This window comes from Tasmannia lanceolata, unplaced genomic scaffold (genome assembly GCF_043159265.1).
Source record: "Tasmannia lanceolata isolate RefF3 unplaced genomic scaffold, GAP_Taslan_0.1 ptg000012l, whole genome shotgun sequence".
In the NCBI taxonomy this organism is placed as follows: domain Eukaryota; kingdom Viridiplantae; phylum Streptophyta; class Magnoliopsida; order Canellales; family Winteraceae; genus Tasmannia; species Tasmannia lanceolata.
The window spans coordinates 5,440,056-5,456,925 of NW_027518689.1; the positions used below are offsets into that span (position 1 = coordinate 5,440,056).

A 16,870-nucleotide genomic window follows, 5' to 3' on the forward strand; every position below is an offset into this window, starting at 1 on the left:
TGAGGAACAATGGAAAAAAGGATTTTTACCATGAAGTACATATGATGGCATGTGACGATCAGTTAACCAGTTGTGAGGACCATATCACAACAGTATGTTTTTAGAACATTCATGTGGAGCAATAGTGATGATGCCACTTTAAGAATGTTAGAAACTTACCTACTTCTCCAAAACCTTAAGCTGTTGGAGAAGGGCTGTATTTAATCTTTTATACTTTAGCACTCACCCTCACGTGTGGCCTACTTGGCAAACACGTGGCACATGTGGTCCCACCTTGGGCTGACCATTGCATGTGGATTTTATGGACATCGGGGAGGTTTGAACTCGGGACCCTACTTCTCCAAAAGCTTAAGCTGTTGGAGAAGGGCAGTATTTAATCTTTTATACTTTCACAAAGAAGATGCTGATATTTATGTTCGGTAAATCCTTTCCATTGTGGAGTGTCCACATACGAAGTTTGATGCAAGATACATTGATTGCAATAAGTTTGAAAATTACTTCTTAATACCCTTTTGCATTATCAGAAAAAAAAAAACACAGATTCAGTCCAAATTGATATTCCATTTGAAAGACTTTGAATATAGAAAACAACCCAGACAGAACTTCCATTAAATAAATCCATGTTATTTGTGAACAATCACCTTTAATGGTAACAAAATATTTAAATCAAAATATACATGTAATACGACACGAACCTCATACATCTGAATGAACTAAACAGAACTATACATCATGACGATTTTCAGCACTAGGAGGAAAAGACACCCTATGATGCTTGCTAAATGGTTGAGGCTTTCTATCTCAACCCAGAGGTCGCAGGTTCAATCTCAGCTTACCTATCAAATAATAATAATAATAATAATAATAATAATAATAATAATTCACAAGAAAGAATGACCCAATTAAAAATGCCATTGATACGGAGTAACGTCAACTTGAAGCGTAGTATTCGCAGTATCTCCATAAAAGTAATATAGTCCTCAAAATTCACGAAAGCGGTTAGGACTGTAGTTCAATGGTTGAGGCTTTGTATCCAAGGTTTTAAATTTCAGCTCGGTTTCGATTTCGGTCAGCATGGAATCAGAAACATTTCGATTTCGATGGAAATCTTGTAAAATCGCGGAAACGTATGGAAACATACAAATGATGAAGTTTTAAGATGAAACTTTGGAAAATGCTAGAACAAGCAGAAATACATTCTTAGAAATCATCACATACGCAAGAAAGCCATTCATAATGGTTTAATCACATCGAACACCTATTGACATGCGTTGGTTCCTTGCCGATCTGATATCCCATGCATAAGATACGATTACTTTGCTGTGCAATTCAATGATGTTGTTTACCAAATATCATTCTCTACATTAATGAAAAGAAATGAAATTCAAATCATAACATCCTTCCATTTTTATTTTTTGGACCATCGGTCAAATTTTAGGAATTTCTGTGGAATTTTGGAAATTTCTGTGGAATTTTGACAGAATTAAAGGAATTCATTGAGATTTCGTTTCAGTGGGGATGAAAATAGAAACATTTCGTCGTTTTGGAGAAATTTCAGGAAAGGCTGTATGCCCATGGGTGCAAAATTCTTCGAAAAAGTGCGGGCTGACTCGGAGACCCGCAATTGGTCCGACGCAACTTACCGGTGATAGTCTCTACATCACCCTTTATCGGGCAAAGTTGGCACTGGCGTGTCCAGGTCATTCGTAGGGAAAGACACATTGAAATGGAAGTTCGAGGAGTAGGCGCCTGATCAAACGCCTTACATGATAGGGACTTCAAGGTCCAAAATTTTAGGAAGAATAATAACCTGTGCTTACATACTTCCTTCCCATAATATTAGAAAGCCGCACTCGTCCGAATTTGTGGTCCAACGTTGCCAAATGCATGAATTAATGGTGTTATATCCACCTGGAGTATGCCGTACGATTTATACCGGGCAATCAAAGGAAAGGAGATTTGCATTGGGTCGAACTCTTCTTTGGTGTCAAGGTAATAGCTATGAATAGTCCAAGGTAATATCCAAATCTCAGACCGAATACATGTACATGATGGAATGACGTATCATAGAATACGTGATCTGATTTGATAGGCTGACGAGGTAAGGGACTCCAAAGGGATTGATTTTCCTAACCTGAAACTGATCTCTTTCCAGACCAGAATGCCTACAACAGACTAGAACCTAACCGCCAGAAGACCTGGCTTGAAAGTATGAATGGAAATACAAGTAGTGCTTGGTCCATATGGAGGAGGTAGGTCTTTGGATAAATCAAATTTAGCATCTGCGTAATATGCTTCGGCTTCCTAAGTTCAGAATCAACAAGGGTTCGTAGAACGAAGGGAGTTTTTATAATAATAAGGTAAGCTCCATAACCAGTGAACACACTAATCCTCCACGTGTTCCTTTTAGGGGAATTCACCTGCGTGGTAAAAGGCGGGGATAGCTGATTGACTTTCTCCATAAGCAGATTTGGCACATAGAGGTCGATACGCAGCATAGGGCGGGTGCAAAATGGTTATATCCATTTATAAGTTGTGAAGAGTTTAACCATAGAGAATCTCTTAACCATCCCATCGTGTTGCGTCACGAGTCTACAAGCGTTTCTCATCTCATTTCAGTGCTCGCCACTCACCGGACTTAACATATTATACATAGACCAAATCCTGGGTACGGGTACGGGTACGAGGAAGTGAGAACTAACTCGACCATAGGGAGAGGCGTGGGAGGGGGGATTAGCCCGGAGCACACCTTAGCTCTTTGAGTTTGGGTTTGTCCAGAGGCTACTACAGAGGCTTTGAAGTCTGTAGTTTACCTCGAGTTTGTCCTGTTGCACTCGGGGGTAATCGGAAATCAACTTCGGATCGCGGCTATTCGAAAAATGCAGACTGAAGCGGAGGATCACGAAATGCAATAAGTGGCGAACCACGCGAAGGAAGGAGCGAATCACTATCAGTAGTCACGCAAAAAGTAGCAACGCCCCTTGGCGAAGGGTTTTCCAAGCCCCGAGATCCATCAATCTCCTGGCCCTTGCTTCAGTCCTTGTTCCGTAAACTGGGTAGCTAGTTGATATGATCGGACCCTGGACACGCGAGAGCCCAGCCCTTCGTTATTGAAGCGTCCTTGTTTAGAAGGGACAGGGAATGGTATAATGTTCCATTTTGCGGTGTTAGGAACACAATACTGTCTTGATGAACCAGTGAGTATTGAAATTATTCGGTAATATTCGAGAGCAAGCCGCCTACTACATAATGATTAAGGTGGTGGGATGGTAGGGCCGCCCTCGATCAAGCAAGACTTCCAGATTGAGTTTATGTTCATGGAGTGGGCCTAGGGGTGTAAACGAGCCGAGCCGAGCCGAGCTTGGCCAGGCTCGGCTCGGCTCGTTAAGCTCAAAAGCTCGGCTCGGGCTCGGCTCGGCTCGGTCAGGCTCACGAGCGTTACCGAGCTCGGGTTATATGAAGTTCACACCCCTAATCTTCCCTGGACAGCCCTATCTAGTGTAATTTGACTACTTTTTTTACACTATGGCGAGTGGTCCAAGTAACAAATGGGGTTCCAAAAATGAAGTGACATATTTTGCCTCCCCCTTTCACTCCCTAGACAACCCTTTTAGTGTATATATTAATGTATAATATATATATATATATATATTTAAATATATTAAATTCTTAATGAGCCTTAACGAGCCGAGCCGAGCCGAGCCTGGCCTAAATTGGGCTCGGCTCGTTCAGCTTAACGAGCCTGGCTAGCCGGCTCGGCTCGGCTCGTTAAGGATTCGAGCCGAGCTCGAGCGAGCTTCCGAGCTCGAGCCAAAATTGACACCCTTAAGTGGGCCTATTTACGTTCTCTTCCCTGCCCGGGAAAGTGGATCAAAGAAAGGTAATGTTATGACTATTCAACTTATGACGAATGCGATGTCGATTGAACCGTGGCTCGCGCATCTCTCTCGACCACTTCAGGTTCAAAGGAGAGTGATCGAGGAGACCCAGACTTTAGATCTCCTCTATGGCGGGAGGTTTCATTCACGCCTTATCCATGTCGAGTAGACCTTGTCGTTGTGAGAACTCTTAATTCATGAGTTGTAGGCTACTTGTCCTTTGGACCCTTTGCCCGCCCGCCCGCCTCCAGTGGAAGCAAGCTACCCCTACTGAAAAACGGATGTGCCCCGGATCAATGCCGCCCGTAGAGAGATATCTCACTCTGATGGATCCCCCTCCTCAGCCTTAACTATACCATTTTTCTCTCCTTGACCAGCCCTCCTGGGATGCTCAAGGAGAAGAGGTACCTCGTCGGGTACTGGTTTGCCCGAAAGAACAAGGCTAGGTGCCCGTCCTATTCCACAGCCACATGTCTTTCTATAGCACACACCCTATATAATGCGGTCCGTTTTACATTTGTTCTTCTCTCCTTTCGTTTGTACGCCCCTCTCGCTCTTCTTTGGCTGTATTCTATGCCCCCCTGCTCCGCTAAGAGATGGGAAGGAGGCAACTAAACCACCAACAAGATAAAGTGATTCTAATAAGTTGAGTTAAGTTCCTCCTTTTGTCTTGGCTTGTGTATGAAAAGCAAAAAAGCTGATGAATCAAAAAAAATGAATTCAGAGGGGAATGAAAAGCAATAAACGAGCTTAAGATTCAAAGCAATCTGTTTTAGAGATTGGCGACTTCCCCATTCAGTGACAGGCGTGAGAGGGGGCCCTATTAGTAGCCCAAAAGAAATGAGTGATTTGCGTGCGGCTGGCTGGCTTATTGATGATAGGTGGTAGGCAGTAGGCAACCCCCTATTAGCTACGAATCTCAGAGCAGCTACAAAAGTCGGAGGTCAGAAGCTGGATTGAAGAAATGAAAACGGAAAGTGAACACCAGCAAGTCAATTCAATTCCTTTTCTACTCTACGCCTTCCTCGATGGCCTGCAACCTTGGGCAGAGCAAGAGTTGCTCTCCGGAGCCGGCCGGTAATGGACCTACTTACCTTGCTTGTGGACCAGCTGCAGAGCTAACCTTTGTCCTTTGTTCTATTGGTTTGGTTGTTGCTACCAAGCTATATCAAGCTTCGACAAAGTGCCTTTCAGACCGACCTTCCCTAGCACATGCAAGCAGAACTGCATTGATCGATAAATCAGTGGGATCAGGGATACTTCCAGCAAGAAATATATCGAAGAGTTGGCGCCGGGCTAGCCGAAAATCTGAGTTCCCTAAGACCTTAAAGCGGATCACATACTATACTAAGAAGGGCTAATAGGTTCTCCATGTCCGAAGGGATCCAGTGCTCTTATACCGACTCCTCCCAGAATTGTGTTATCGGAGCTCTGCTTCTGCGATTTAGGGATCATCGGCAGTTGCAAATGTTGGGATCCAAAAGGTTTATCGATCCCAAGGGGTGCAAATCCATAATAGGCATATAGAGATCATTGTACATCAAATAACACCTTCGGGAATCATCTAGCAAAGGAAAAACACTTCTAGCAAAGGATACAGCTACAAAAACAACATTTACTCATTAAGAAGCTTTCGAGGAGAATAGATCAATTTGCAGGGGGTCGTTTTACTCTCTCTTAAACAGTAGGTTTAAAACCATATTTGTTTCTAAATTGATGACCAATTAACAATGCCATTGATATGGGGTAATGTCAACTTGAAGGTAGTAATTGCAGTGCCTCCATAAAAGTAATATATTCCTCAAAATACACGACCTCCGCCAATTTTCTTCGTCTTTAGATTCTGAAAAATCCAATGTGATGGATAGAAGGTTATTGAAAAGTCAAGTGGACTAGAGATTTTACTTATGGACATAAGACCGAAAGAAAATTTTGGAGCAAATACAACAGAAGATACAGATATACTAGAATTAGGATGTAGATCCTCCATTCTAGTGACTCTAGATATGGTAACATCTGCAAAGGTAACAAAATCAGATACAAGAAGTTTATTTAAAAACGAGAACACAACTGTGTCACCTGTGATATGATCTGAAGCTCTTGAATTAATGACCCAAGGAACACATGGCACTGAAGAAAACAATGTTGTACCTATACAAGCAAATGTTGCAGTGAAATCTTTTCATTAATTGTTGATCTTCTTCACATGTGAGAGTGGCCTATTACCATTGGAAGTAGACTGTTGTATCCCTTCCATCTTCATTATAAGATACCTGATTGGCCCATACTATGTTTACCGTGTATTCCCAACAAGTATCAACCGTTTGGTTAGTCAGGACATAATGAGTGCACTTTCGTAGATCATGACTCTACCACGGCCTTCCCCTGAATCTTGGCCATCAAATGATCCATAGTCTCCACGGTTACCTCTTCCACCTTTGCTACAATGTAGCATATTACTCTCCCAAGACTTTTTTCCCCTTGTAAGGAAAATATCTCTTGATATGAGTGATAAATAGGAGAAATATTCTTGTCTGATGAATGTATCACATAGAGAATCCCAAATCTCTTTAGCAGTGTTAAGAAACATGACATTGTTGCTAAACTAGGTGTGAAACAACCATTTACTCCAAAAGCTTAAGCTGATGGAGATGGCATTATTTAATATTTTATCCTTTAACACTAGGGATCCATGCTATTCCACAACCAAGACATAATTCAGGTCTTCTCTTGGATGCACTCTTTGTATTTTAGGTGAACTTGGGGAAGGCATGATGACTTCGATAAGGTAATTTAATTTTTCCTTTGCCGTAAGAAAAACTTGGACAGATTTTGACCATTGTAGTCATTTGGATTCATTTAACTTAATAGAGGTCATCTAAAGCCCAAGAAATTCAGATTGACCAACGATAACAGATCTACCATTTTTTATACTCCCCATTCCCAACAAGGAAGTTTAGAATACCGAAAGGTAAATCAAACTTCATCGAATCTGTTCTCTTCACTTCTTAGGGAAGGCCACACACTTTGACAAACGCAACACATTTTTTAGCACGTTGCTTCAACATATACGGCACACACACTTCGCATCTTTCTCCTCTTTTATTCTACAGGAGTCCAAAGAAAGAGGAATTGAACACTCCACACATCCAACACTGCAGCCAACTATTAAGGTTGCTGTACAAGTTGAGGAACCCTAGGTTAGGGTTTTACTCACCTTTCAACTTGCAAAGATAAGAGAAAAAGAGGGAAAATAGAAACCATAGAGAAAAAAGAGAAACAAGAGGTTCAAGAGAAACAAGAGATTCAGAAGTTTGGGAATAGAAAACCCCACTTCACTCTCTTTATAACATAAACTTGTAAAATATTACAAGTATGCCACTAGTAATTGACATAAAAGATGGGCCCTATAATGAGTTTGTACTATAAAAAACTAATAGTAGGCTTTCAAACATGATTGATTTGAGAGGAAAACAATTCAGTCTTCAAATGGGTCCTATAAACGTCTAACTAAGCTAGTTAATGTTGTAATTGTTGAAATTTATGAGTGCATTGGCTGATTATCTTATTTCTGATTGGATTGATTTTATTGAGATTTCAAATTACACATTAGAAGGCCGAACATATGGATCAAGCTCTGTTATCTTGTTTAAGCTTAAATTTGATGGAAGTAACAAAATGTATTGTATCACGAACAATAATGTAAAAAGGCTGGGTTATTGGGAGTTACTTCTAATCCCAATGGCAAAAGTGATTCTGGCGTATGCAGGTCCATTTGATGAATGCAATAGATGTGGAGTTTGAGTGGTTTGGAGGTTTTATATTCTTGGTGGATGTGTTGAGCCGTCAAAGTTCAGCTTGAGATGACCAGGGTTGGGTGGATCCCAGCCTTGAGAGTTAATCTCCATCTACTCACCATTGGTGCTCACCTCTCTCCAACCGTGCTAAAGATCATAGGTTGAGACGAACCTAAAACTAGGAAGCACCCTAACCCAAGAGATGGTTAGCGCAGTCACCTTCATCACTGGCCCTACTCCATTGTATAATTGCATGATAAACAAAAATTACAAAATTGGCACTCACAGAGACATAAGTGATGGGATCCATCGCATTGCATGCTATTCTAATACTCCCCCTCAAGCTAGATTTGAGATATCATTAATAACCAACTTAGAACAAATATGTAGGCTCTGATTTTGACTAGTTTCTTTGGTGAATATATTATATATCAACTAGCTTATATTTTGATCTCACATAGAGCGTAGATATTTTACTACCCATACTTCTCCTCCTAACAACATGGAAGTCCACATCCATTTGTCGTTCTCTCATGGAACACTATATTGCTAGAAACATCAAAGGCAACTTGATTATCACAAAATAGTTTTACTAGGTGATCAATAGTAAAATCGATCTAAAGTAAAATCTTGAACCACGTCAACTCAACAAACCGTGGGATGCATAGCTCGGTATTCTGCTTCTTCACAAAATCTCACAACCACACGTTGCTTCTTCTCCACTTAAAGAGGTTACACCTAACGGAAGTACAATAGCCAGTAGTAGATCTCCTATTTGGAGGAGAGCCAGCCCAATAAGCATCAGTGTAGCCTTCTATGCTGATGTGTCTATTTGACGTATATAATACCCCACATACAGGAGCACACTTGAGCTATCTCAGTATATGGATCACACCTTCCTAATGTTGAACACACGAAGTGTGCATAAATTGGGTTACCACACTAATTGCATGTTGGAATTTGATTTTCAAAATCATGTTTTGGGTCAAAATTAGTGTTTTGGAAAAGAAAAACTTTTCTTTTGGAAAAATATGCTTTTTGCAAGAGAGTGTAGAAGTGATGGGAAAAAGATAGTCCCACATCGGAAGTGGAGAAAGAAAGAGTTGGGCTTATATAGCTTTACACTCTTCTCTTTAATGTTTGTTGCACAATGGGTCTTAGCCATGGGTGAAACCGCGGGATAGTGCAACGCATCGTTCGCACGCGCGCGCGGCGTGGGCTATAGGGCACATAGTGGCTCTTTTTAGGCGCACTTTGCACTTCGCACGCCGCATTGTAGCGAGGAGCGATTGGAGCCTTTAATTTTTCCAGGTTTGATCTGAGCCCTTGGATCAAGGTCGGTTCAATCCAATGGTGATCCCGAGCGGGTGCGATCTGGACCATAGGATCGTGCTCGGATGGTTCCTACGGCTAGTGCTGGATCGGGTTAACTGTGATGCGTTGGATCGTGCCTAATGGCAAGTATCCGATCGGGTGTGATCTGGACCGTTGGATTGTGTCCATTCAAGTCCAACATTCCAGAGGCGATTGGGTGCGATCGGAGCCGTGGGTTGATGATCGGTCGCGATCTAGCGACTATAGAGGAGGGCGGAGGTTTTACACAAACCAACGGTCACTCTAGGATTTATCTGAACCGTAGAGTCGCGATTAGACGCGATCTAAGGGTCAGAATTCAAACCCACTGAAAGGATGCCTAGAAAGGGTGCTTTTCAATGTAAAAAGCCACCAGAAGCTCTATAAAAAGAGCCGAAAATGCCTAGAACAAACAGAATTAGAAATTCTACTTTGGCAGACCCAAACTTCTGATTCCATAGACATTTCTCACTGTGTTACACTCTCTTTAATCCCCTACAAAGTCTTTATTTTACTGTTTTATAAATCCATTTCAAGTAATCTGTTTTTTTGTAGAAACACACACTTGGGTCTCAAATACTTGAAAAATTCAAGGGTGATTCAGGCTTGGTTCCGTTCAGTGCAGGACGTCATCAAGCAATCGGTTTGGAACTGGGCTTCATTGTATCTTGGAGGCGAGTTCGTGGTCCCCTGTGCAAACTACTGGTGGGGGCGAATATCGTCTAAAAGAAAGTGTTTACGCGCCTTGAAGCATCTTCTAATTATTTAATCTCATTTCTATTCTACTGCACTATTTCCTTTTCTTCAACATCGCAAAGGTGATATCTGGTCTGGTAATAGTCAAGTAGATGAGTGTACCAATGGGGACCTCCTATATCTTCCTAATTCCCAAACAACTCTCCTTAATCAACCATGAGCTTGATATTGAGAACCATAGGAATGTCACTAGCCTTACACCTAAGAGACATGTTTCTTTGAGCAAATCTAAAACTTTCTTTTGTCTGGAAAGATTAATGCCAAACCTCGATCGAGCCACCTCAATGACCAGAAAATATTTAAAGTTTCCCAAGATCCTTAATATGCAAATGGCGCTGAAGAAACAGAATAGTCAAGCTGATGGATCTCTCTCTTCCATCGCTGGGAATGGAGATGTTTTTTTTTTCATTCCCAATTGTCTCTTTCTTTAGTGCTGCATGTCCCAAATCTCACGACAAGTTTGCTATCTATTTGTTGCATTACATATTCTTTGAATTGCAGTGTAAGCTTTTTTCCCCACTCCTTGAGCTTAATTAGGACTTGCATTTAGGAGGATGATTTGGAGTGGTCGGGAATCTAATGGCTTGTAACTTCTCGAGACGCCTTCAGCTCCTCGGTGACACACCAACTAGTAGTTTATCAAGTAGTAGTAATAGTGAAGGCCAACTGACGTATTGGCATTGTAGGTTGGGACATTTGTCATTTCAGGCCTTAAAGAAGTTGTTTTCAAAGTTTTTTAGTCCAGGTCTTTTAACTCTCCAGTGTGACATATGTAAACTTGCAAAGCATTACAGAGTTTCTTATCCTGTAAGCTTGAGTTCAAGTATTGTTCCTTTTAATCTTATTCATTATGATGTGGGTTTATCTTATGAAGTCTAAAGATAAAGTGTTTTCCATCTTTTATTACTTTCATAAGATGATTTGCACACCGTTTCGGTACTTCTATCAAAATTCTTCGATCAATTAATGGTGGAGAATTACATGCATTTGAGCCTCAAATCATATCTGAATGATCATGCATTGAACACCAAACTACCTGTGTTGGCAATTCTAAACAAAACAGAGTTGTTGAGGAGCAAAAGAATCTCCATCTTCTCGAAGTTACGCATGAATGTTCCTAAATTGTTTTGGTCAAATGCTGTTCTAATTGCTGCTTTTCTCATCAATCGCATGCCGTAATTGCTTGTACAGCATTCTTAGGGAAGAACTGCAACACTCATAGTTTATGAAGATGGCATTATGATAACGGGAGATGATGGTGAGGAGTTTTTGAAACTTAAAAAAGTATTTGGGGGAAGGCTTTTGTGATTAAGGATCCGGGAAAGTTACAATATTTCCTTGGGATTGAAGCTACCCATTCATCTAATGTATCTTTATTTCCGAGAGAAAATACATCATAGATCTCCTCGAGGAGACAGACACTGTTGGGGCCAAGCCAACTAATACACTAATGGATTCTTTCTCACACCCGTTTGGACGTTGTGTGTCATGTGAGTGTGGTTAGCCAGTTTATGCACGCCTCAAGACCACTCATTTGAAGGTTGGCCACATGTTACTTGGGATTGAAAAGTTAAAGTATGCCCTTGGTATTGAAGTTACATGCTCTTATAAGGGTCTCTTTATATCATAGTGGAAATATATCCCAAATCTACTCAAGGAGATGAGCACTATTGGGGCCAAGCCAGCTGATACACCAATTGAACAAAATCACAGGCTAAATGATGAGGATGGATTGAGACTGGTTGATGCATGATGCTTTCAGATGGTAATGGGTAGACTGATCTATCTTTCTCACTCATCCGGACTTGCATATGTTGTTTGTTTGTTCAGCCAGTTTATGCATGTCCCTAGGACCGCTCACTTGTGGCTGACATTCTTACCAAGGGTATATTTAAGGTCCCATCGTAATGTATCCTAGTTAAGTTTGGCATGATTGATATTTTTGCTCCAGCTTGAGGGGAATATCGTAAATTATGTCTTGCAAGGTTCTTGGGTCTTGTATTTCTTTCTTAAGGGCATAAATATCTTTGTAGGGTTGTAATCTTTTAACCCAAGGAAATAAGAGAGGGAGCATGAATGAATATGGAATTAACAAACTCCACTTCCCTTCATTCTTTCTTCCTCTTTTCTTCTCATCTTTTCTTCTCCTCGTCAAATGTCCACAGAGGGTTTCAACTTTAGAAGCTTGTACAAGGATCCACGGTCCCTAAGTGTTTTTAAATAAATATTGTTCGATCAGCTATAGGATTCTTCTTTTGTTAAGAGTTGCCTTGTGAGAAGGAACTCCTGGGAGTTGTTGCGAAGGGAGCCCTTGTGATGAATTAGTTAAGCAGATTAACATTCCATAATTCCTGAATACACAGGAATTGCCTCAATTCCATTCTTGCATCTCTCTGTTGCAAACCACTCAAAATTTGACTTTATTCTTTTTAGAATCCCCCCCACCCCCACCCGCTCCACCCCACCCACGCACCCGCCCGCCCACCCACCCGCGTACACACACACACACACACACACACACACACACACACACACACACACACACCTTTTGCAAACCAGGTCTTTCACCTCTTTTTCTTTCTCAGGTTTATTTAGACCATCGATTCAAAGACTTCTATATGAAGGAAACGTAATTTGGTAATGTGGATATAGTAGTAGGCTTGGCCAAGAGTTGTTCCCTTGCTTCTGTCTTGTCAGTTTGCTTGTGATTGCTTTTGAGTTTCTAGATGTTCTAGCAGATAGTTTGCCATTTGCGTACATAGGCTTCACCGCTCCTCTCACGCAAAACCAACATCTTAACTTTTTTTGAAATGCTGGTCTTACTCTGTGAGAACATGTATAATGTCTATCATTCAAAAAAAAGAAGAAGAAGACCCAAACATGTATAATGTCGTATCATTATGGAGCCGTCATTGCAATATGGCTAGCTGCTTTGCATGGCATCAAAGTTTGGTGCATAGTTTTGTTCTCCTGTGAGTTTCCTCTGACTATCAGACCCTGAAAGCTTAAGTAGAGTGCCGCCTATTCTAACTGCTAGCTCTCAACCTTAGTCAGAATCAAAGTTTAGGACCACAAACACAGATGAATGTCCACAGGGGATCGAAACTTTTTACTACTTGAAATATATTTCTTACAAATAAATTATTCGTGCGCTATTTTGATTCAGTCATTCCCGAGGTTTTCGCTTGCTCCTAGACTGATTTTGACCATTTCAAGATCATGGGATTAGAAATTAATCTGCTCCTACTCAGCTCTTCAAGCTAATTCCATGTACTCTGCATAGAATTCTCCAGATGTTATGGTTTTGCCATTTTTTTTTAAATTTTATTTTTACCTTTTGTTTTGCTTATTTGATTGTTATAGTTTTGAAGGTGTTCTTACATGTTCATAATCTGATAATTGATTGTTTGCAGGAATCATATGTCTCAATCGAGAAGGTGATAAGATCACTGGCCAACTTTTACTCAAAGGCAGGTCCTTTTGCGGCGTTACCTGAAAAGGTTAAGTCCAGCATTTTGGATGACTTAAGCACTGCAGAGGCCTTTCTGTAGCAAGTCATGATCTTAAGATTTCTTATGTGTATGTCGACCCGAAATTCTATTTAGAGTCGATGCCTTGCCTTACGTCCTCTTCTAGTAAGAGGGTAAAAATTCAAAACACTGCTATTTGTTGTTATTATCACTGTTTAATATCCCTCTTGAGTCAGATTCCCTTTTACCTTGGTCGAGATTCCGTCATAGCGAGTTAATCAAAACTTCTGACTCACCCAAGTTTATGAAAATTGACCTCTCTTCTGAATCCGTGTTTTGCCACATGAGTCAATCAAAACATCTTTGACTCACCCGAGTTAATGACAATTGACTTCTCGTTTGAGTCCGCTTTGTCCTTACCAAGTCAGTCAAAACATCTTTGACTCGCCCGACTTAACAAAAAATTTCCCGCATCAATCATTGACTCGCCTGAGTCGACCACCTTTTCTCTTGGCCAAATTCTTGTTAGAGTCGGAGTTGAGTTTTGAAACACTGGTTATTATTATTATTATTATTATTTGTATATGAGGAAATAGTTTGTGAGCAGCTGCTCAAATAAGCTTATCTGAGCAGAGCTCACAAACATGGGTTTGTGGCGGGGGGAGGGAATATTGTAAGTTATGTAAGATGCGGTTGACCGGGGGGTGGGGGGGTTGTTGTGCCCGTAAAATAATTTCCATAGGCTGATTCTAGCCCTCCAATCTATAGAGGTTTCCATAATTAAAAAAGCATAAAGGAGGGGCGTAGGATTGAAATTATATGGCTTTAATGGGTGCCATTGTTAAAAAGCATAAAGGAGGGGGTAGGATTGAAAATATGTGGGTTGAATGGGTGTCTTTGTTAAAAAAAAGTAAAAAAAAGTGGTGTAATTCTCATAGAATTTTGAGAGAAATTCAAATTATTCTCTTATTTTCTCTTCTGCTATATAGTATACTAGTAAGACCTGCTGAGCGATGCACGACACGGCAAAGAAAAGGAATATGATACAAAAAAAAAAAGTTAAAAATATATAGAAACAATAAGCAATAAAGTATGCATAACTTACCAAGTAATGAAAAAAATGAAAAAGAAAAAGTTTTCCAAGCCAACAAAGAACTGTACGGACCACAGTATTGGTTGATCCAAACCGTCGATGTTATGGAATGCAACATCAATCGGTTGTGCCTGTGAAATTATTTACATAGGCTGATCCTAGCCCTCCAATCGATGCACAGGCCGACAAAGAACTGTACGGACCACATTACAGGTTGATCCAAACCATCCATGTGATGGCACACAACATCAATCGGTTGTGCCCGTAAAATCATTTCCATAGGCTGATCCTAGCCCTCTAATCGATTGAGGTTTCCATAATTGTTGTTCCTCTTCAGGTGCTCGGAATCCATCAATATTTTGCAAGTTGTCTCGCATGCGTAATATGAAGTAGCTTTTTCGTCATTGTCATATGTCTATACCACTTTTTGGTAGTTTGTTCCGTAATTGTCATATACAGGCACCTTGTGTCGGTACTTTTTGTATTAAATGACAAAGCAATTTATGAATTTACCCTCAAATAATTTCTCACAGATATAGATGTTAGATAGCAGCAAAGGGTTTAATGGTAAAAGAGTAATGCAGACGTGTAAATGTGAGAAGGATTTGAGGGAAGAGGGGGGGGGGGGTATTTGAAACTTAGAGGCGTGGGAATGTGAGGGTATATGAGGCATTTCTGTATTTTGGCTGAGGTGTAAATTCGACAGAATTTTGAGAAAATTCAAAAAAGCCTGGGCTTTTCCTCCAAGCTTACTATAGAACTAGTAAGACCCAACGTGCGATGGACGACACGGCCAAAAAAAGGAATATGATACAAAAAAAAAAGCTAAAAATATGTAGAAACAATAAGCAAAAAAGTATGCATAACCACTTACTAAGTAATGAAAAAAGTACAAAAGAAAAAGTTTTCTAGGCCTACAAAGAACTGTGCGGACCACAGTATAGGTTGATCCAAACTGTCGTTGTGATGGAACACAACATCAATCGGTTGTGCTCGTGAAATCATTTACATAGGCTGATCCTTGCCCTCCAATCGATGCAAATGCCGACAAAGAACTGTACCGACCACATTATAGGTTGATCTAAACCGTCCATGTGATGGCACACAACATCAATCGGTTGTGCTCGTAAAATCATTTCCATAGGCTGATCCTAGCCCTCCAATCGATCGAGGTTTCCATAATTGTTGTTCCTCTTCACGTCTCTGGAATCCGTTCAATCTTTTGCAAGTTGTCCTGCATGGGTAATATCAAGTAGTTTTTTCATCATTGTCATATGTCTATACCTCTTCTTGGTAGTTTGTTCCGTAATTGTCATATACAGGTACCCTTTGTCGGTCCTTTTCGCATTAAATGACAAATCAATTGACGAATTTACCCTTAAATAATTTCACATAGACATAGATGTTGTTAGATAGCAGCAAAGGGGTTAATGGTAAAAGAGTAATGCTAACGTATAAAGGTGATATGGATTTGAGGGGCCCAGAGGTATTTGAAACTTAGGTGTGGGAATGTGAGGGCATAGGAGGCATTTCTGTATTTCAGCTGAGGTGTTAATTCGATAAAATTTTAAGAAAATTCAAAAAAGCCTGGGCTTTTCCTCTCAGCTTATTATAGTAGATATATATATGAGTTAAGTGAAGCTACACATACGTGTAGCTAACTTAGCTACACCAACGGCTTAAAATACAGTGGGCCCACATTGTTTGGGTGATCCAAACCATTCATTTGATAGACCCTCACATTGATAGGGTGTGCCCAAAAAATCAGCTCCATAAGATCATCCCCACCCTTCAAACTGTAGAGGCAAAAATGGACAGATTTGTGAAGGTTTTTACGCGTCCATTTTTGCCTCCACAAATCGTAGTGTTGGGATGATCCTATAGAGCTGATTTTTTGGGCACACCCTATCTATATGAGGGCCCTTCAAATGAATGGTTTGCATCACCCAAACAATGTGGGGCCCACTGTATTTTAAGCCGTTGGTGTAGCTAAGTTAGCTACACGTATGTGTTGCTACACTTTTCTCTCTCTCTCTCTCTCTCTCTCTCTCTCTCTCTATATATATATATATATATATATATATATATATATATATATATATATATATATATATATATATATATATATATATATGAGGAAAGTGAAGCTACACCGCCGGCTTAAAATACAATGAGCCCACATTGTTTTGGTGATCCAAAGAATTCATTTGATTGGCCCTTACATAGATAGGGTGTCCACCAAAAATCAGCTCCATAGGATCATCCCAACCCTACGATTTGTGGAGGCAAAAATGAACGTGTAAAAACCTTCACAAATTTGTCCATTTTTGCCTCCACAGTTTGAAGGGTTGGGATGATCCTATAGAGCTGATTTTTGGTGGACACCCTATCTATGAGGGCCAATCAAATGAATGGTTAGGATCACCAAAACAATGTGGGCCCATTGTATTTTAAGCCGGCGGTGCAGCTTCACTTTCCTCTCTCTCTCTCTCTCTCTCTCTCTATATATATATATAGACACAC

At 40.5% G+C, this 16,870-nt stretch overlaps 1 protein-coding gene across 1 annotated transcript in view; it reads left to right on the top strand.

Annotated features, from left to right (window-relative positions):
* Positions 1 to 13,477, top strand: part of LPA19 (photosystem II 11 kDa protein-like protein) — a 31,573-nt gene extending 18,096 nt beyond the window's left edge. Inside the window, exon 3 of the mRNA XM_077391158.1 lies at positions 13,198 to 13,477. Within this exon, the coding sequence (XP_077247273.1) occupies positions 13,198 to 13,335 (138 nt within the window). The 3' untranslated portion in view covers positions 13,336 to 13,477. The remainder of the gene's footprint in view (positions 1 to 13,197) is intronic.
* Positions 13,478 to 16,870: the final 3,393 nt, after the last annotated feature.